General features: G+C 39.4%; 1 protein-coding gene across 1 annotated transcript; it reads right to left on the reverse strand.

The window, feature by feature from the left end:
• Positions 1 to 2,747: 2,747 nt before the first annotated feature.
• On the reverse strand, positions 2,748 to 17,892 carry EIF3B (eukaryotic translation initiation factor 3, subunit B; the record flags this gene model as incomplete). The annotated part of the gene is made up of 18 exons (XM_009580299.1): positions 2,748 to 3,320; positions 5,732 to 5,847; positions 6,382 to 6,490; positions 6,982 to 7,059; positions 7,559 to 7,684; positions 8,343 to 8,481; positions 9,362 to 9,440; positions 9,951 to 10,073; positions 10,567 to 10,639; positions 11,217 to 11,427; positions 12,241 to 12,287; positions 12,858 to 12,924; positions 13,034 to 13,165; positions 14,103 to 14,260; positions 15,281 to 15,409; positions 16,088 to 16,145; positions 16,236 to 16,355; positions 17,700 to 17,892. Coding segments are annotated over 17 exons (1,946 nt in total), but the record flags the coding sequence as incomplete, so codon positions are not given.
• Between the last annotated feature and the right edge of the window lie 5,218 nt (positions 17,893 to 23,110).

Consider the following 23,110-nt stretch of genomic DNA (forward strand, 5'->3'; position numbering starts at 1 on the left):
GAAGAGGGAGGCAACACCCGCGCTCCCCCAAGTGGGAGGTGACTGCAGGGACAGCAGGAGGAGAGGCAGCAGTGAAACACTGAGCCCCAGGGCAGGAAGGGGCTGCAGCAGCTCCCGGCCACTCCAGGCTGCAGGAAGCACCGTGCCACCACCGCACCTTGCACCCGACACAGTGAAAGGCGTCAGGATGAGCAAAAAGACACACCTGCAAGCCCATTAGTTCTTCACATGCAAATCCATCTGCACACACCCTTGGTGAGCAGGCCTTCATCTTCTACCCTCTAGGATGCCAGGTTTCTCCTTCCCCTAGGATCAAACATGCAGCACAACCAGGTACAGGGGCCCACAGCTCCACCAAAAACTGAGCAAGAAGCAAGAAACACCCTGGCCCCTCCAGGCTTGCTCAAGAACTGACAACAGCCATTGAGACATTCAGGAAGCAGTTTGCAAGCTTCCATTGTATTGTCACTTCATGCACAGTGGCATTTCATGACTCCTACGTTCAGAAAGGCAATCCTTCAGCATTTTTAGTGTCAGTCCATTCATTACAACAACCTATTAAAAAAACCACAACAAGATCACCTTTTGTCTTCATTCTTTATTGACAGTAAACAAGTCAAAGCTCATAAAAGTTACAGTAAGGCTTTATTAAAAAATATTAGAATTTAAGAAGTTAAAACTTAGTATAGCAAGTGAACAAAACTTGCTCTATGAAGTTTGCATTAAGGACTGGAGATGGTTAAAAGGCCATGAGAATGTTTATTTATTACAAATTCAAAATAAAGACTGTGAAAGTGAAGACTAGCCCAGGATCATGTGAATTGTTCCAGTTAATCTTGCTATTTAAGAACAATCATTAAAAATACTTAAGACAGTACTTTAACAAACACAGTGAGAGATACTATCCTACTTAATGCTTAAGGTTTGTTTCCCTCCGTCCCTCCTGCCCAAATTCAGGACCCTTGAAGGCATTCAGTGGAGGTACAACTGCTGTTGGAAGCCCTTTTCCCCACCCATACATTATCTCTATACAGTACCTACAAACCTGCTTCTGTTTTGACCATCCTTCAGAAGCCCCTGTAAGGGCCACAGGCTGAAAACCCATGGCATGGAGTACTTGAAGCTACAAACCAACATAGATTCCTCCCTACTACAACTCCTCGTGTTACTCCAAGATATGCCAAATAGACTAGTTTACCAAATACATACCCATAAAGCAATTTTAGTAGCACATAATTTGCAAAAAGCATTTGAAGTAAGAAACACTACAGAAAAGACAGTAACTGAAGGGAGCAGTGTCAGAAATGCCAGCTAACAGATGAAAAGAGGCCTTAACTGCTGGTCAGGACAACATTTTGCCAGCTTCCAAAGCTCCTACAGGAGCATCAAGTTTTGGGTGGTGGGGTTTTTTGTTTGTTTGGATGATTTTTTCCTTCCCCCCCCCACTCATGATCAATCCATTTAATATTGGCATTACATTACTTTGAAAATGGCCAGGAATAAAACACAGTAGCCTATTAAAACTTCACAGCATGGAGACAGGGGGAAAAAAAAAACCTTTCGACTTAATTCATAACTTAGAAAATGGTTGAGCAGTCGGCTTTTCACAACTACAGGGTAATGAAAATGATTCCTGCTATAGAAATTCAAGCCATTACTGGAGAACTTTGATGTGCTAGAAGTTCTTCTGCACTGTTTTGCTGGAAGGTAAATATTTTTTCCCAGTCCAGTTGAGAGATGAGCTTGGTAAATATTGTGGACAAAACTTTAATCATCTATGTATCTGTATATATGGATTATGAATGAACAAATGCAGAAAACTGGAAAATGATAGACTTCTGGAAAAAAAACACCCACAGGTTTAAGAGTGAACTAATTAAACTAAGTCAATACCATCATTATGGAACAATTATTTCAAAGAGTCTTCCTGGTGAAGAGAACATGGGAGTTAATTGAGAGGTTTGTGCATTTGCTATCACAACATGTTCACCTAAGGACAAAGAAAAGTAAGTGCTAAACATATTGCTGTCCCCTGGTGCCTCCAGCTGAGTGGGGCTACCCTTTGCCCAAAGGGTACTTCCTGCTTTCCACTTCAGATCTGTCAGACACTGCTATGCAAGTGAGCTTAAGGTTTAAAACGAGTCAGTCAAGAGGGCTCACATTAGCAATTTCACTGGCCAGTCCAGGAGAGGAGACAGGACCATCCTCGTTCTCCTCTGCCCCTCAAAGGGCAAGCAGCAGGCCAATCTCTCTCACTGCTCTGACAATATCCAGAAAATAATTTCTACTCATAAATACAGATACAGAGAAATTGCTCCACCAGCTTTAAGTACACTTCTCCGCTCTGAGCACAGAGGGCTTTAGAAATGAAACTAGGTACTGTAACAGGGAGCATAAGGCATGTTTATATAGAGCACTTCTCTGAAAGTTTGCTATGTTCACTAATAAGACTTGGACTCATCCAGTTAATTCCTGAGGCTAGTATCCGTTTGCAAATGATTTAAGAAATCCACTCATTTTCTAGTCACTCCACTATAGTGAACTGGTCAACTTGTCAGATTAATGAGCAATATCATCACAGTAAAAAACAACCACAACACAAAACCAGAAGAGCCATGACGAACTGAGATTAAAAAAAATCCAAAGGAACCATACAGTCATTATAGCGAACACACTCTTATTACTTTGGGTATGTTTGACTTTCATCATTCAGGGAAAGATTCCCTACAAACAACGCGTAGCCAGCCTGGTTTTAGTATAGGTCTGCTTTTATTTCCATATTCAGCTCTTTGAGGGAGACATCCTTTCACAATCTGAAAGGAGGAGGATATAGCCCACTGTAGTGCTGCTTCAGCACACTAAAACACATCATACGAAAAATGGTTCTGTTGACTTTTCCCCAAACGAAATGAACACCTGTCCATGCACTCGGGACATAGAAAGAGTCCTGAAACAGAAACATCGTGCGTGAGTGTAAGACAGAGGTTGATGAATCTCACCTCACTGGCAATAGTCAAAAAGTGCCAGTTGGTAAGTACTGCACGGGCGTCAGGAAGTAAATACTGGTAGTAGTGGAATTGAAAAGGGGAAAAAAAAAAAATTAAACCCTAAAAAGAAGAGAATAAAAATTTAAAAGCAGCGCCTTTCCAGTATCTCACTGCAGCAGGCAGCAAGACTTAAAGGCACTACAATGTGTCAGAATGGAGAAAAACTGGTGCATCCACCCTTCCAGAGTGTAAGAATATGGATTAAAAATTCCAAAGGTGACGTAGGTTTTCTGAAAATGAACGAACTTCTTTTCAGCACAAGATATGGTGGTGCTGCAAAAAAGGAAAAAAGAAGTGAGTTAGTTACTGTGCTTTTATACAAACAGCTCAACCTCACCACAGATGCTAGCTGGTGAAAGGCTACATAAGCGTGTCTTTCACCTGTTCTTAAACTGATGTTTGTTTAAATCCATACACTAAGCAGCTTCTCTCTCCCTTCCTTCCATAAGAGGATCTCCCATGTATGGGAGACAGGTAAGCCAGATCCAAATATATTCAAAGGTATCAAAGCTATTAATTTTTCTACAGGTCCAAGAGGTATACTGCTCGTATTTTCATAGAATCATAGAATGGTTTGGGTTGGAAGGGACCTTAAAGATCATCTAGTTCCAATCCCCCTGCCATGGGCACGGACACCTTCCACTAGACCAGGTTGCTCAAAGCCCCATCCAACCTGGCCTTGAACACTTACAGGGATGGGGCAACCACAACTTCTCTGGGCAACCTGTTCCAGTGCCTCACCACCCTCATCGTGAAGAATTTCTTCCTTATAATCTAATCTAAATCTACCCTCTTTCAGTTTAAAGCCATTACCCCTTGTCCTATTGCTACATGTCCTTGTAAAAAGTCCCTCTCCAGCTTTCTTCAGGCCCCCTTCAGGTACTGGCAGGCTGCTATAAGGTCTCCCCAGAGCCTTCTCTTCTCCAGGCTGAACAAACCCAACTCTCTCAGCCTGTCTTCATGGAAGAGATGCTCCAGCGCTCTGATCATCTTTGTGGCCCTCCTCTGGACTCACTCCAACAGGTCTATGTCCTTCTTATGCTGGGGGCCCCAGAGCTGAACGCAGTACTCCAGGTGGCGTCTCACGAGAGCGGAGTACAGAGGGAGAATCACTTCCCTTGACCTGTTGGTCACGCTTCTTTTGACGCAGCCCAGAATACAGCTGGCTTTCTGGGCTGCAAGCGCACATTGCCAGGTCATGTTGAGCTTCTCATCAACCAACACGCCCAAGTCCTTCTCCTCAGGGCTGCTCTCAATCCATTTTCCGCCCAGTCTGTATTTGTGCTTGGGATTGCCCTGACCCGTGTGCAGGACCTTGCACTTGGCCTTGTTGATCTTCTTGAGGTTCACATGGGCCCACCTCTCAAGCCTGTCAAGGTCCCTCTGGATGCCATCCCTTCCCTCCAGCGTGTTGACCGCGCCACACAGGTTGGTGTTGCCTGCAAACTTGCTGAGGGTGCACTCAATCCCACTGTCCATGTCGCCAACACAGATGTTAAACAGCGCCGGTTCCAATACCAACCCCTGAGGAACGCCACTCGTCACTGTTCTCCACTTGGACATTGAGCCGTTGGCCGCAACTCTTTGAGTGCGACCATCCAGCCAATTCCTTATCCACTGAGTGGTCCATCCGCCAAATCCATGTCTCTCCAATTTAGAGACAAGGATGTCATGTGCGACAGTGTCAAATGCTTTGCACAAGTCCAGATAGATGATGTCAGTTGCTCTTCCCTTATCCACCAATGCTGTAACCCCATCGTAGAAGGCCACCAAATTTGTCAGGCACGATTTACCCTTAGTGAAGCCATGTTGGTTGTCACCAATGACTTCCTCATTTTCCATGTGCCTTAGCATAGTTTCCAGGAGGATCTGCTCCATGATCTTGCTGGGCACAGAGGTGAGACTGACTGGCCTGTAGTTTCCCAGGTCTTCCTTTTCTCCCTTTTTAACAATGGGCATTATGCTTCCCCTTTTCCAGTCAGTGGGAACTTCACCAGACTGCCACGACTTCTCAAATATGATGGATAGTGGTTTAGGAACTTCATCCGCCAGTTCCCGCAGGACCTGTAGAACTTGAACTCCTTAGATATCTGGAGGCTAAAGAGCTGTAGGGTGACTTAGAGCTGCAAAAGGCATGCTTTCAGTCTCCCCTTCCTCTTCCTTAATTGAAGTCCTAAACATGACAGAACAGGAATCCATTCCAGGTTTTAAGTCCTCTGTAAGCACCTTCACTATCAAAATATCTTTTCCCTCCTCAATATAACAATGTCCTTAGGAAACGTCTCCTTAGGAGCTTGACATTTCCTACAACAGGGGCTGAAAGTAGCCTCTATTTTTAACATACAACTATATAATATGAATTCACAAAATTCCTCCTACTGACAGAACTTAAGGAGTCTGCAATACACTGTGTTTAGAGGTTGACCCTTACTCTGTTGTGGGTTTGATCACTCTGGCAAAACAGGATATACACAGTATTCTGCTCAGTACAACTCATAAATCTCACCGTCTGCAATTACTTTTAAAAAAACCTTTTGTCCCCTCTAGCCATAGAGAAAACATAAACCAACTCAGAGAACAACACATTCACTCAAGAAACAAACAGCTTTGTCACGCAAATTATTGAATCTATAGCAGTAGCTGACAGAAAAAGTTTCTCTCTACTGAGAGGTATGCTATCTTACCACAGTTATTAATTACTCTGGTTCTGCAAGGGTAATAATTTCTTCATTGATAAAAAATTCAACAGTCTCCTCCTCCCAGTCATCAACATTGCTGTCCAGCTCATCTGTGTCTACCCCTGGAATGTAGAAAACATTAACACTGAATGCATCAAACAAAGCAGCAATCGGAACACTTGATGTTCTCGGCAGAAACAGTCCTTAAAACAGCAGTGAAATAAGAGGTATTTGGTGCTTTAAATCATAACAAGTACATGCTAAATTCATTAAATGACAACCAAGGCATTACTGTCTCCCCCCGGCACAGCTCTTATGGATTTTCTGGTTAAATGCAACGCCCAAATCTCTTCACAGTCTTATCCCAAGGTCAAGCCAATGCTTGCCTTGAAGCATAAAGAGGTGAGGTAAAACACAGATACCAAGCTGGCAGCCACCAATATTTGAGCCTTCTCCCCCTCTCCCCCACAAAAAAAAAAGAGTCCTGTTGTGATTCAGGATAAAAAGTATAAATAACCTTCAGAGAACAAGGGACTAGCTTTGGCAGAAAATGGGAGGAGAGAAGTAGTGGATGAATCCACAGAACAGGGTAGTTATTTGATAAGAAACAGCAGTTATCTAGCAGCAAGTCTTTACTAATACTATGTGTGGCTTACCTCCTCGAAGCTCTAAACGCTCGTTCCTCTGCTCCATGTACAAATCTTGTGCCATCTTGCGGTACTTTCTGAACTCCTCCATCATTGTACGTCTCCTTTCCACAAGCTCCTACAGGGGCAGGAAGAGGTCGTTAAACCTCCCCAATAAATCAAATCCACATGCGATGCATTTGTTAGCAAGTCAAACTTTTTTCTCATGAACACACTTTCTACTGACTTAAACAAAAGAAAAAAGATCCTTCTCCTATGTAATCAAAAAGCTATTTTGGTGAGGTGTTTTTTAGTTTAAAGAGCTTTCCTTAATTTAAAGACTGGCTAATGCAGCAACTCACCAAGAACCCCAAAATTTTACCGTCTTTGCTTAATGAGGTAACACCAGTGCCTCTCCAGATTCATTATTATTTAACCTGACAGTTTAGTAGCATTTGTCTCAACTACCTATTGGAACTAACTCTAACCATCTGGATTCAAATGAACAACAATGGTTCTTTTACAACAATGGTTGTAAAAGAAATTTAACTTACATATCACCATTACAAAATAACTAAGGACAGGTTACAAGAGTTTCATCTACATTATTATATTCCAAAAGTGTCTTGCCTTTGAAGCTTTGGACTGGCTCAGGCGATCCTTCTGCTCAAATATCTTGGAGTATTTCTTCAGGTCCTTCTTAATTTGCTGTAAAACAGGGAATTTTATTTCAACTAGGATATCAGACTAGCAGTCAAAACCATGATATTCTGTAAGAACTCCTTCGGTAGGCCTAAGCAGGCTATGCATTTTTTAAAAAACCATCTCTCCTCTAGGCAATTTCCCTCTGCTATAATTTTGTTTGTTCTTCCTGGCGTAAGATCATGTAAATGCTTCTGTACGCATGCAATTAGTGAAGTCTGGACAGCTAAATTCAATTTTGTTATTCTTTATACCCTTTCACTGTACCGTAACTGTAAGAACAACTGGTAACTATTGCTATTCTGAGCTTAAAGAACAGTTAATATTTACAGTCATTCCCAGAAGTGAGGTCCCCTACAGCAACATGTTTTTTCACAAATTCAGGGCGAAAGGCAGTTGCATAATTCTGTAACAGTTCAAGCCTCGCTCTCAAGAAAAGGGAGTAAACCAAGTATGCTTATACACTAAATCAATGTCTGCAGAAAGAGTCAGTGGAATACACTACCTTTATCTGATCTTCACTGAGCAAGGTAGTTGGTCGTGGTCTCCAGAGAAGCTGACAGAACCGGTCTTTATTGTTTTTCTGAAGTAGACGGCCTTGGAAGGTCCATAACCAATATGCATTGTCCACCTGGAAGAGTAGTGCAACCATCTCAGTCAAGATAAGCTGTAACTTAACACTGTAGTCCTCGCTCCATGTCTTAAGGGTCTTTTTTATAAAATCAGCACCATTAGTCAGCAGAAACAGGGTGCTTTTTTTGTTAGTGCCTTCCTTGCACAAGTCAAATTCCTCAGCAAAATATCTGTTCCACTGAAGCTTTGCAAGAAGTTACCTTCTGGAGGATCACAACAGTTTGAAACTAAGCCAGCCCTCCTATCATATTCTTAAGTCTCAGATTCTATACTTGTACAGGAGACGATTACAGTGCAGTGGCTGGTACCATGCAAAAGTAATGACAGGTGCAATAGATCCTGCTGTTCTGTGTGGACCACAAAGAGATCAAGTTTCAAACCACTAAAGACGTAATGAAAATTCAGAAAAAGGACACTCAGTTTAGACTCATGAACTGCCCTTCCAGAATTTATTTTGGACAACCGGTGAAGCTAATGGCCCAAATAAATACTGATGTTCAGAAATTAACGTACAAAACTATGGTGCAGGTTTTATGTCATATGACCAGTGACAGGTTCCATTTTTTATTCCTAACCAATAGCCCTTTCCAATAGCTCTGGAAGAGAAAGGAGGAGGGGGGAAAAAAAAAGGTAAAAAAAAAAGCAAGCATTAGTACTTTGTGGCTCCACCAAGACACAGAAGTCACAATGTATCTGCCCGTAGGATCCCATTCCACATCTGAAGCTGTATAGTGTTCTGCAATATTCATCATAGTGCAGTCAGATGTATCAACAAATGCTAAGGCACCATTCATGCTGCAAAGACAAAAACAAGACAGATTGTTTTACACACTAGTATAGCCTGTTTTTTTAAAAGCATTTCACAAGCTGCATCTTTACAACTCCCCACTATAAAGATAAATTTTCACAGCAACCAAGAGACAGGCTCATACCAGTCCTGGTGGCTAGAAAGCAATGAGATGAATAAAAACAAAAATCCAAGTAAGAATGACACTTTTGTTTCTATGTTCAATGACCCTTAACCCATTTTATTTCTGTTCTTAAAGCCACAGTGAAAACATACTATAGGCAAGTTACAGCCAAAGTTTAACCATCATATGCTTAGATGTATTTAAGTAGTGAAGACAAGATTAAAGAAAAAAAAATAGATTTCTAAGATTAACAGCAGCGCTTGTCTGAAAGCATGTAAAGGCAAATACTACTCAACTGGTTAATAAAAATCATTTTCACTTGCTCTAATGTGAAACTTTCTTGATAATTCTTTCACAAAACAGCTTTTTCATTAAGAGGTATGGCCCATGAGGAAGCACAAGGCTATGACAACAACAAATGCATTATAAGAGCCACATGCATGGTGCAAACTGGATTAGTTGAGAGTCAGTATTTAACTTACACAGCTGAAAAGTGTTTCTACATGTCCACTTTTCTGTTGAAAAACGCATTCTTCATTTGATGTGGCAAAAATAGCAAGTAAAAATTACAAAGGACTAAGCTACATCATGATATTGCATCTTTTCTTTTCCTTTGCTTTTGCAAAGCTGTATCAGGATTATAGCTTTACAGATTAAGTAATGCAACATCATGGAGATACCAAATACTTCTTGATGAGATACTCTATAGTTTTTTTCCTTCTTAAAATAAATGTTGTGTTCAGTAACCTGTGCAATACACTCACCTTCTGAGCCCAGCCAACACTACAAATTGCCCTTGAGGACTCCAGAATATCGTGTTTGCCTGCTGTTTGTCAAACGTTTCTGGAAAGAAACAAGAGAAATTCAGAAAAAGATCTCAAACCAATGCCATCAATTAGCTTACAAACAGTCAACTCCATCTATTCCTCAAAGACATTTCTGAACTCTGCAAGCAAGTCCTAGCAACAGCCCTTAGCTCTACACTTCTAAAGACAAAATCCAGTGGCACCAGAACATCCAAAGCTAGCAGAAGAAAGAGAAGATCAGAAGACACCCAACTTGGGAATAAATTTTATCTGAAGTGAGCCAAGTCTGCGCTATCACCTCACATGAACTTCCCAAGGCCACAAAATTATTCTGCCTTGTAGGCCTTTTATTCCCAGGCCCTGGACTGATTAAAAGTGAAAACAGTTTAGCTATCACCAGAAAGTTAGATCTCTAGAATACAATGTCAGGCGTAGCACCTATTGCCATTCTATCCACCACAGACAGCCATGATTTTGAGTTTACTGCATCTATTGCCATGAAAAATGCTTAGTATCTGCACTTTTCCCTTGTTTTTCAGTCACTTACTTATGAGTTCTATTTTCCCATTGTTTTTAACATGGTAAAAGGAAACTGAAATTCGTGGAGTTTCTCCATGCAACACAGCAAACTTGCTTCCATTTGGTTCCCAAGCAAAGGCTATGATGCTTTCTGCAACAAAAAAAAAAGAGGTCAAAACTCTGTCAAAAGACAACATAAAGCTTTGATTTCAAGCAGTTACCAAAGAAAACCAAGACGCTGAAGAGAGGGAACCCATCAGTTAACAGACTTTGCCATATGGACTATCTTTTAAAACACAGGTTGATAAGACAAATGCAGGGAGTTATGGGAAGTGTTTCAGTCAAACAATAGCTCCAAAGTCTCCCATCTTCTACAAAATACTCTCATATTATCAGCCCTACCATCTTTATTAATAAACAGATTTTCAGTTCTGTCATTTTTCAAGTCAGTCACAAGCATGAATAGCAATAAAAGTTTTGATTTCTCATTTTCACAAGAGACACTCTGCAACGTGAATACTGTAGCTCCTATCAAAAGAGTTAACTTCCTAATTATGTCACATGTTGACAGGAACTGGTAAGAAACATGCAAGCATCTACTCAAAAAAGTTAAAGATCAAAAGTAAGGAAATACTTGGCATTACCTTTCATTTCCACCACATCCACTGGCACCTGTTTCTCTCTCATTCGGAATATTTCAAAGTTGGTCACTACTCCCTGTAAAGGCCAAAATCAGCTCATTATCCAGCACAAAAGTAGTAGAGCAAATAATTTTATCGCTAGGCATAGAAGGTCAACTACACAATTAGCCTGTCAGAACACAGGATGAGAGACAGAGTCAAGATTTGTTTCTTTAATGAGAGCAGATAAATACAGTATGCCTCATTACTGAACACATTCTAAATTTTCCTGTTCTGATAAAGAATAAATTAAGAATTGTACAAAAGCATTTGTTTCTTTTCAGACTGTTAGGAAATTTAATTAAGACAGATAAACATATGGCACATTGTGCAGCATGACCTACGGGTTGTTCAACAACTGCTTAACAGTGAGTAGGAAAAGAGGTGAGGCATATAGCTCTCACCCAAGTCCAAGATGACGCTAAAGTCAAAGCAAATCTTGGATGCCAACATTACATACGGTTTGCTCTCCACATGCCTCAAATTCAAATGGAAAAATGAAAAATAGCTTTGACAACACATAATTGCCTATATTAAAAGACAGTACTGTAAGAAAATGAGGTGTCAGCATGAGATAGAACCAAATTTTATGAATATGATCAGAATCCACATACCTGTGTGCCTTTGGGAGTCCTGTCTACCTTCACACACAGGTAATCCCCGTTCTTCTGCCAGTGTAGTTTACAATCTACGACATTGAACAAATTCCGCACACGAATTTCTTGTCTAGAAGGCAGCTGCATCAAAGTCACTCTTGCTGGGATGTCTTTGTCCTCAGGCACCCAGAAAGCAATTATGTTACCACCTGGAGACCATGAGAAGTCTCTACAGGAAGAAAGTTAGAAATATGCCATTTTAATTTTTAGTTAGAGATACTACAAGCAGAAACCATTTTCACCATTGTATCTGAATGTTGCAGACAAATATCAACTCTCAATAATAAAGACAGATAGAGACAAGCAACTGAGGACAATTTAATAACCTTACACATATCATACCAAAACAGATTTTTAAACTGCTATTTAAACTTGCTATATGACCAAGGTTATCAAAACAGTACATTTCACTAAAGAGTAGGGGTTACACCCAGTGTAACTGCCAAAGATCTAAGAAACAGGCTGATTAAACCAATGAGCAAAAAAACCCTATTAAATTACACTGGAGACAATCTTCTTGCACCTGGGTACACTTAATTTTCTTGTTGTTTTACAGAGAGGTACCTCAAAAACTCTCACAGGAGTCAGTGTCTATTCTGCAGACATGCACAAAACCAAACCTGTTCCTTGCCAACAGGCACTATACAGCACACTGTTTTAAGCCAGCGTACAAATCTTGTTAGGGAGATATTCCCTAACAAACTGCAGTTTCGTTTTGTAGACAAGGAACAGGACTCCCAAGTTAGATCCTGGATTAAGCAGTACTACAAAGAGGGTTTCAAAGCACACAAGCTGTCAGCTGTGGCCATCAATAAATGGAGAATTTTCCATTCCTTTTTGCCAGTTTGTCTAATTTGACCACTTCAGCATATGAGGCCATTTGCTCTAGTCAACAGTCTAAAGATTCCTCTCACCATAACAAAGCCTCAGACATAAAGATTCCAAATAAAGAGAGCAGTTATCTTTACAAAGGAACACTCACCTTATCCCAGTGATTTTCAAGCTTTTTTTGTCCAACAAACCCATAGACTAAAAGAAGAGAAAGGTGTGAATTTTCAAGTTAATAACATTCTTATATTTACACATGCACCTTCTACTCTTATTATTAGAGCACATAAACTAGGAAACTGTGTATGGTTTTCAGAGATCCTGTATCCCTACTTTGTGTTATGAACATATGTATACTACAATTACAAATAAAATAAAAATTGCTGTACAGAATTAATGAGTACAGCAGCCTGAATTATAATAAAAAAGCAAAACAGACTAGATTAGGCTGCAATTTATGGTGCGTTTTGGGCACTTTGGCACTGACCTGCTGCTGAGAGCTGGGAGGCATCACATAACCTTGATCCTATTGACTCTTATAAGTAGTATATTGAGCTGTCTAGGCCTTCTAGAAGTGTGGTGTGAAATTTACTGTCAGACTCAGCTGAAGTTTTTTACCGAGGAAAGAACAAGACAATAGCAAATAGATTTCTCCCCTTTTAAGCCCAGCTCTAGAGCGGATTATTAAAATGTATCCTTTAAAATAGATACCATGGGAAAGACTGACATTGTAATACAATAAGCGTTATGCAAAAAAAAGCAAGAACTTACAGGTGTTTCATAGATGCTGAGGGTATCTGAAGTCATTCGAGCAAAGAATTTACCATCATGACTCCATCTAAGCAAAGAAAAAGAAAAAAAAAAAAGAGTATTAGATAGGAACTGCCTTTTTATTAAATGAAGTCTGGGACTACTTCTCTCTACTCTAATTCTGTTTCTCAACCTACTTAAAAATAGGCCAGTGAGCTGAGTTTTCACAGTGGAATCCTCGCTTCTTTTGCCCAGTCAGAATATCCCAGATGATAATAGCCTGAGGGTCATCCTGCGTGTCCATCAAAGGGCTGAAGGTCACTAAATACCTACAAAAGAAATAATCAATTTCACTGCCAAAACTTCATCTAATATGTCAGTACAAGCAGGCTTTCATCCAAATAATATTTAAATACAATGCACTTTCAAACAGTAGTTTCTCTAATGAGATTTTTTGGAGAGGAGGGAAAAATAGGAACAGTGTGATAAGGGGGAGAAAAAAGCTTCCAAAATACAGTATTTCCCTGGCACCCCTCTGGCTGAAAAGACTTTAGATTTATATGCAAGTCTTCCCACATCGATGTTACAAGAGAGGGGAACTCACCAAATACACTGTTACCTACTATATAGTTTTGCCATGAGAACATCATTGGTTTCGAACTGAATATAAATCCATTGACCTTAGCCAACCTGAACTATAGGTATGCTAGACTTCTTTATTTAAAGATAAACAATCTCTCTTTAATACAATAAAACACAAAACCTAATTGCTTCCAAATATGTTACTTGAAAACTAGCAAAACAAGATGATGCATCTCAATCCCAAAATTATTTTAGCCTTCTCTAAAGAGCTCTTTAATGTTAAAAAAAGCTTAAGGAATTCATTTCAGTACTACAGATTTGGAGGATGCCACTCAACTGAAACTTTTCAGAGAACTAGAAATCTAACAATACAGATATCCTATCCAACTAAAAAGGAAAAAATACAGTCTTCTCCCTTGGGATAATAACACCTTTGAGGAAACTTGTCAGCTCAGTTTTGTAGACCAATTATTCCAGATTATGTTAAGTATCTTTCCTGAAGACAAAGAAAAGTCAGGCAAAGTTTCACTCATTCTAAGAAGGACTTATGCATGAAAAGCAGTACTTCCAAAGGCAAAGGAGAACAGAAGACCCCAACCACATGAGATTTGAAAGCACAGCAGCCAGAATGTGTGTGCTTCATGCTTCTGATCCCTTAGCCCAAACCAGTGTCATACTCTGTACCTTTCACAGGGCGAGAAGTCAATAAGCTGCACTCCTTGGTGACTAAACCTTTGAATCTGCTTGAACTTCTCTCCACCCCAAAGTGCGATGCCTCTCTGGTGGAACGTAGCCAAGTAGGTACCCTTTGGGGACCAACGTACATAGGTTTCTGTCCACCGCTGGATTTAAAAAAAAAAGTATACACAAAGGTTTAATTTCATGCTGGATTCCTAAAGGGGAAAGAATTAATGTGTGGCTTGTAGCATCACGTTTTGCAAATCCATTTAGTAAGTGAAGATCTCAGAATCAGTGATACCTTGGACTAGTTGTGGAGTTTAGTTTCATACACATAATGCACAATACTTATTCTTCAGGTTGAAAACTGTCAGTTGAGACCTTTTCAACTTACTGATCACCAAAAACATTCTCCAGGTACAGTGACAACCTTTGTATAATAACAATTAAACACACCTAACAGGCTTAGGTTTCCTTGTTGTCTTTCAGCCCTGCTAAGAACACACTCCTCTCAGAAGTAAGGCTAAGTATTTCAACAACAATACAGCTCTTGACCTTCAGCTAAATAAGAGAGGTTTCAGCAATATAGACCACGGCAGTGACCATGGTGATGAGCAAAATTACTCATCATCCCAGAGCCAACTTCTTTCTACTGTAATGCGTAATGCTTATTAAAGAAAATGCTTCTGGGTACCAACAGTTCTCAGCAAGTCAACTGCCTGCAGCAGACAGGCACACTAACTCTCCCTTTTACATGCCATTACCAAACCAGCTATTCCTCTTTAGCACCTCTGCGGTCAGCAAAAAAGCAAAAAGTGATCAGAAGCGGCATACTTAAGTACATACTCAGGTCTAATGAATAGTACTCCTCAAACTCTGACTTTGCATTTTCAGGTCTTTCTGAATCACGTATAATATACAGATGAAGGAAACTAATAGGCATCATGGACCAGTTAAAAAAAAAAGAACAGCACAAACAAGTTAACTCCACATTTGCTTTACCTAAGCAGCTAAGTCTAATTCTAAATGATGTAATTTCACCACTCCTCTTCAAAAAGAATAAAAAAGTATTTCAGCAACGGGAAAAAGTATCTTTTTTAAAAAAAAAAGAAAAACCTGAAATGTCATAAAATGAATGAGACTGACAGTGTATCTGCAATGTACAGCACTTCCAGGACACTCACTGCTCTGTCCTCAATTTGAACAGGTTCCTTGATATCATTCCAAAAAATGGAGGTGCGGTCTCCTGACTCAAAGATCACACTGTACTGATCCCTACAATCAGGATCTTCCAACCAGTATCGGAGATTCCCCTAAGAAAAGCAGAAGCAAAAAGATTATTAGTGAGTCAAAGGCTAAGATGGCAAGTTCCCCAAATTATTATCTACCTGGCAGGTTGAAGTCGGTCTTACACAGAGCATGCAACTTTGGAGTCTTACCATTGCAAACAAGTTTTTAAAGTGAAATTAAATAACTCAAACTACTGGTTATTGGAGGCTAAGAGAACAGATCACAAAAAGGTGGACCTTCAAGGTGGTTTGAAGTTTAACACTTCTTGCCTAAAATAACTTAAGGGTTTTTTTGGTGTTTGTTTGTTTTTTGTTTTGGTTTGGTTTTTTGTTTTGTATTTTTCTTATAAAAACTATCCCTTCCTCCACAGGACTATTTACAAAGCTAACGGTAACAAACACAGAGGTTTGCCTCAAACATTTAAAAATATAAGAAGATGCTTTCAAAATTCTATTTTTAAATGACTTGTGCAAAATCATTATTTACTCGTAGGTTTTACCCTATGTGGAAAGCAGAACCACTAATTTCTTCCTGTCACTTCGTGACAGTGAGAACGAAGGAACAGGAGAACGCGATCACTACTGTTACTTATAACAACACTATTAACACATCATTTCTATTTCCATACAAATACTCCAGCAATGAAGTAATCATTTCATATTATGCTAAATATTCTTTCCACTTCTCCAAAATATCCTTACCAAATCCTTAAATGGCTGTTTCTCAGGGATTTCCCATTCGTCACTGATTGTCATGTACCTGAAAGAGCAATTTGATTGGTTACACTCCGTGCAGGCACTCTTGATTAGAATCCCAAAATCTACAGATACACACGATAGCTGCACTCACTTATCAAAGTCTGTGAAAAGGTTGACTCTGAAAGTGTGCTGTTTATCCAGTTTGTATCCATCTGCATTCTTCACAGCATCCACTGCATGAGATGGAGACATGTACTCCAGAAAGATGTACCTACCAAAAAGGAAGACGGAAGTAGGAAGTTCGGAAGTCATCACTGACTACGTAACAGGCTCATAATAAAAAATTGAATAAATAAATAAAATAAAAAAGAAACAATGGGCATGAACTAAGAACTCAGTACAGAGCATCTACAAAATAACTTCTTGTCCTGTCCCTAACCAATTAGGGTCAAAAGCAATTAATCTCCATTTTGGCCACAGGCACATATACACTTTTTAGCTGCATGGGCTTGACCTGAATTAAATGGATATCCTTTCTGTAAATGGGCTAGACTAAGTGATGAACCCAAGTGCAATGCAACACAGAAGAACGAGAGCTAGTAACAGACAGGTTAAGTATGCAGCTCTTTCCAGCTGAATGAGAGATCATGTTCATAAATTGTAAATCTTGCTGTCACAGGCATCTCAAAGCACCCCTCGTTTCCCAATTACACTGAATATAATTCAGCTTCCTTCTTGCCACTAATACAATCTAGCTTATAGCACAGCAGACTTAAAATTAACACTATCCTGAAGACTATCACACACTGCCTCAAAGCGAGGCACGAACACAGAGAGAGAGAATAATTTTCTCATGCTTCTCATGCTGACCTTACAGAACCAACAATCCCTCCACTCCAGAAAACCCACTTTTTTTATGCTTTCTAAACTATGGATTCCTCCCAGACTCAATACTCCAACCACAGTAACAACACTCAGTAAAACCTCGTATTTATCAGATTCATTTTTGCCTGGTTTTTCTCCCTAAAACTTTCTTTCCCTTGCCCTATGGGCTTGATAATTTCTGGTTAGCTTTCTTCTCAATTTCAGATGCTGCAATTAACCAGGAACAGGGATCAGAAGTTGGCAAAGGAGAAAAGGGTCCTGGGAAGGGCTCGCTGAACTTAAGGAAGTTCGAGTCACTAATGTAAGCATAAGCACTGGCAACCAGAGACAGAGTACTGACAGTCCATTTTGCAATAAACAGTACCTCCACTGCTACCAAGTTTTTAACTAAAATGGACCTTTAACCTATTTATTAGCCATGGCAGAAAATTAACACAAAAAAAGCCATTTAGTACTGCACAGAAATTTGTCTTCCAAACCCAGCTAAACTGTTTCCATAAATAATCTCCCCCCACACTGCTGCTGAACGAGCAATTAAGCTTCTCAGCTCCCTAGGGAACTTCTGTTTGTCCCTTAGACTAGATGTCAGGATTGTACAGACTAACGTAGAAGAAAGTGGTGAGCATGACTATGACCATAAAAATTGGCCACAAAGTATTGACACTAATAATCAAGGGTAAGTCAGAGCAGTGTTTCAATCCTATTTCCAGTAGGAGTTATCATGACTTACCCTTTTGTCTTCCCATCTGCTTCTGGATAAAATTCATTGATAATTTTACCAAACTTGGAAAATATTTTGTGGATGACATTCTTCAGTTTCTCAAGCCGGTCTGGTCCAACCTGGGGAACATTATCCACGACAATTACTGAGTCAATTCCATCTGCTTCCTGTGGCCGATCTTTCAGTACATCACCAAGTAATTCTGCAAAGAAAAAGCATACAAGAAACTAAGGCACCAGTCTACATCATTAAGGAGGAAGACAGAAAGATGAAAAGAATAGTGATAGTAAGAGAACAGGAAGACTTCAAATTTCAGGAAATTTCAAGAATCAAGGAACTTGGTAGTGAATGAACATTCTATCAGAGAAACAACTGAAGTGAATATACAACACTCCAACAGTACTTCCTCGCTAAGGGCATGATTACGCAGTTTCTTGACAAACTTCAAGCAGCTAACTCTTGAAGTCTTTCTTAAAGAAACACCTTACATTGAGGACATCAACACTTGCACTATTAGCTTGTTTTAGGAGTTGGAACTGGTTCATGAAGTCTTCAAAATTGATGATAGAACAGACCACTATAAGATTTACTACCCAAGCTCTGACTAGTAGCCTTGCTTAAATTATAACTGGATAACTTTGATAAACAGAAATGTAACATGTATCTCCCTCCCAAATTACATGAGTTTTAGCATAATTCAAAACTTTCTGCCATACTGGAAGCTCTGCATGTCTTAGCATCACTATAATTATGTTTGAGAACGCACACTCTGTCTAAACCTTTAATTAAACACAAAAATGAAGGTCTAAGACAAGACACTTAAAGCCATATTTAAGCGTGCAGCAAGTGAAGACAAGCACACACCTTTTCATATTCTGGATATTCTTCAACCATACTAATTCTCCTTTCCTACATTGTCTTACAGATTTTGAGAGTACTTGCTGGTGGGATGGTTTGTTCAGTCCCTTGCACTGTCAGCTTCAAGCTTCTTTCTATTGCTTACAGTATCGTTGAAATTTCCCTTACACAGAAGGGAAAACATTCAGAACTACTGTAACTCTGCAACTGTGGCTTGCATACCACACACTGGGATGAAAACAGTTAAAAGGTACAAAGTACACCTATAAGTTGTGCACAACATCAGGAGCTTCAACAACAATGCTGCATTACTTTTATGTGGCATACTTCTAGACATACGTTGTGTAGAGTTCTAGACATATCTAACTTCAATCTACTCCTCAAGTCAATTCTGTTAGATTGTTCTGTATCCACCGACTAAACCCCATTGGTAATATATGAATTTAAACACACTTCTCAAACTAACATTACCTAACTACAGAAATGTACTGACCTGTAGATTCCAAGAAGAGTCAGAAAAATTACATCAATGATTCAATCCTCAATGGATTGAACCAGAATCGCTAAAGACAAGGGTATCCAAACAATTTCTCAAATAACTTTAACCTAAGATTATTTTTAAACCTTTCCAGGAATAAAATCCCACGCTATCCCTAGCTATCCTATTCAAACATACACTTTAATTCTTGTCTAGATTACTGATCGTTTCACAGTGTAATCAGTCATGCCCCTGCAACTTATTAATGATTACATTATTGTATTCTAAAGAAACATCAGTTAGAAGTGACAGATTATTTCTGTTTTATTGACATTTTTAGTTTTGTGTACTTACATGGACCAGAATAGATATTCTGCTAACAAAAAAAAGCCAAACATGCTGAAATGCATGGCAAAGTTTCACACATGCCATATAAATAGGAAAAATATACGTGCATATCTGCAGTAAGTTTTAAGCTTATGTGAAGGCCACTATAAAATGCAAGACTAGACAGAAAATAAGTGCATGCCACTATACTTCCAAATTAGAATATAAAAATAAAATTTGGAGAGTCAGACTATATACAGCATTCACAGACCAGGGGGGAAAAAAAAAATCCAAACACATGTAGAAACACCTAAAATATGAGAACAAATGAAAAAGGGTGTTAGATGTGTTGATATTTTGAAGACATTTTTACAAAATTTTGCTGGTTTTGGAATTCTAGAAATTATCCTGCGCAGCAACAGCACTGGAAAGATCTCTAGCAGTGAAGAAATATGCTTACTTTGAATTTCAAACTACCAAAAAACCTTGGCCTTCTCTAAATTTAAGCTTCAACAGATTATTACATGTGACACTTTCCATTGATTCAGGACAATATGCTTCACAAAAGTTTATGCATAAACAGATGCTATCACCACCAAGATTATGTAGTACTCACAGAATGTTGTTTGTAGTATTTATGACTCAAAAAGATACTCTCCTTGTGCATGCAGGAAGTACAAATAAGAAGTTAAAAGATGCTAACTTGTATAATAAAAACAAAGACCCAGAAATTGTGAAAACCTACTATTAACAGTAGCAACTAAAGAAAGCTGAAGAGGTTAGAGGAATAATCTTCCATGTTACATCATTTTACTTACTCCGCACACTTTAGATTATGCCCACAAAGTTCTCCTATTTATAGCAACTATTTACTAGTTTGTAGCATCTATTAAAAAATGGCTAAGACCACATTTACGCTTCAGAGCAAGCCAAATATTCAGTGAACAGTGTACAACGCAAAGATTAGAGAAGAGCAGGAGGACTTGCTAGAAGTGAATGTTTAAGAAACAAGCTGGAAGAGAGCCCTTAGTGGGGAGCAGCAGACTGAAAATTGGGAAAAGAAAAAGTCAAGCACAGGAAAAGTTCATAAAGAAAGAGCGTTAAGAACAGATATTCTGATAGCGCAAAACCATACAGATCATTGAGGACAATCAAAAAACTTGACAGGAAGATAGAGGCACCAGTCCCAATAAGCACAATCACAGACAATGACAACTTTAAGAGCACTATCTGGAATAAATAGGTCGGCAAAGAAGTAGAAGGAAAATGGAACATACAGCAAAAACCTGACTTCTTTCAGAAGCACAGCAGTGGCTATCAGGAATCGCTCCATAGACAGTATTCTACCACACAGACTGAAAGTGCTTTAAGTTACTACCGAACGTATTTTGGACCACCTTCCCCTCCTTCTTTAACTTTTTGCTGCAAAGTTGAAAGCTGACTCAAACTGTTACAGATCCAGAAGAGAAGAACACAGATGACTGCTGCAAATTAACTTCCTAGTATATACCAGACCTTAAGATACTCTTTTAGGAGTAAGCCATTCTCCAGGTAGCTGACAATACACTGAAGTTGTGGATAGGTAATCACTTGCCTAGGATTTAGGACACACACAGTGAAGTGTCTGTTATTGCCTACAATAATTTTAAGGATTGAAAGGAGGAATTAAAAAGTCTTACACTACAGTAAAATAACATGTAAATTTCTTATTTACCCTATAATCCCATATCTTAGATTTTCCCTGCATATAAAATAAAAGCATGTCCCACAAGGACATTTCCACAGAAGCCTATAAGGAAAAAAAAAATACAGAAAAGGGTAATTTTTTAGGCTCTATTAGTCATTTTTTCATAACCACTTCTCATAAAAGACTTTGTAGACCTACAGACAAACCAAGGAATGCATAGATTCACGTGCAAGAATACAATACAGTTTTGATTCACTACAGGGTAACAGATTGAAGACAAATACCTACATCGTTCCATTTCTCTACCTTAAACTCAAAATTGTGAACAAAGGAATCTTCAAAGGGTAAGAAGCTGGTTTAGCCAGCTCTTATTCCACCCACAAGAAAAGCGGGGTGTGGTGGGTACATAGCTATCTTCAGCTGGCCGTAGTTTAAGGACCACTATCATTATCTGAATGAAATCTTCATTGCACCTAAGTTATCTAGGTTATCTGACACATCCCCTCTCTTGCTTGAACTTGGACCAGTTGTTCTGCCATGCCAACACCATTCTGGAAAAAAAAGTTGAAGTAATGCATCTCAGATGGTCCAATCCTGAAGCTGGTCCAGCTCAAAGGTGTTCCTGAAAAGGTAATGTTATCATTAGCATTGAAATAGCCTTGGCTCAGTGACAGTGATGGACTGCCTTTCTCCTTGGGGAGTCATCAGGAAAGGGGAAAGGAATAAGGAAGCTCAAGAAGTAACACACAGATGGAAAGCCAGACCAGCAAGTGACTAAACTTAAACACAGTAATTCAGACGCTAACACTGTGTTATTCATACAGCTGAGAAGTTAACCAAATTAATCCTTAACAATAAAATAGGTGAGGATGGAAAATATGCCTCATTTCTGAATAGACAGAAATGAACATAATAATCCTAAATGTAGACAAAGTGTATCACACAAACACTTAACTAGACAAAAAGAATCCAACTATATGCTTGCAGACAATTTTGCTAAGGTCTCTTTAAGAAACAAATGTACAAGTTCAAAGAGCTATACAGACTGCTAAATTGAGAATAGCAAACACTTTCTTAATCTAAAATATTTTTCTGCCATTTTATTAAGCTAAACACAGGACTGGGACACTGGAAGGCACATATACCACCTGTATTCCACTGCCAACTGAAATAACCGACTGACTTACAATCACATGCGCTAAGAAACATTCTTCCAGTACTGATACATGTAACGTAAGACCCTACCACATGTAGGGTATACGTATATAAGACCCTACAACAGCACATATACTAGAACAAGCATTGGCAAAATAAGTACTTTTGCTATTCCGAGAACTGAGATGATTTATCTGAAAAACATTAAAATAGAGTTCTAACTCCTGTATGCCAAAACTAGGTATTCCCATAATTATCGATGCAATTACATAATGGCTTAGCCATTTTAAGACAGTCAATATTCCTTTTAAAAGGGCCTCAGTTTGAATTTTCAACTTCCAGAAATTAGTTTTTCATATTTTCTTGTCACAAAGTACCCATGTCACATCTTCATGAGCAGTAACTCTTCTCAAACCCATACTATTTATCTACGGATTTCACTCTGGCTGTGTGGAAAAAATAGAATGATGAAATCTAGTTTGTAAACCTCTGGTCAACAAGTTAAAACTTCTGTTTTTACAGTGGAGTTTAACTAACGGAGGCAAATGGAAAGCACACAAGTTGATGATTCTACTTTGTCAGGGCAGCCCACAGATCGATACTTGAAGTTTAAGAACAGCAGCAGTTAAACGTTATTGTACGGTGCACAAATACACCAGAAGAAGGCTCATTTAAGGATCTCTGCTACGATGAAGACGTGTACTTAGTATTACGAGCAGTCCGCTTCCACGCGGGAGAGGCAGCCACGGCACACACGGGACGAACCGGCTGCCAGGCCCACAGGGACTCGGGAAAACGGAGCGTTTCCCAGCAGAGGGCCCGGTTCCCCACGCACTCTCCCGGGATGGTACGCTCAGGCACCCCCGAGGCGTCCGCTGCCCGCGCCCCCTTACACGGCTTCGGGAGCGGCCGGCT

This window comes from Fulmarus glacialis, unplaced genomic scaffold, assembly GCF_000690835.1.
Source record: "Fulmarus glacialis isolate BGI_N327 unplaced genomic scaffold, ASM69083v1 scaffold34790, whole genome shotgun sequence".
NCBI classification, from domain to species: Eukaryota; Metazoa; Chordata; class Aves; order Procellariiformes; family Procellariidae; genus Fulmarus; species Fulmarus glacialis.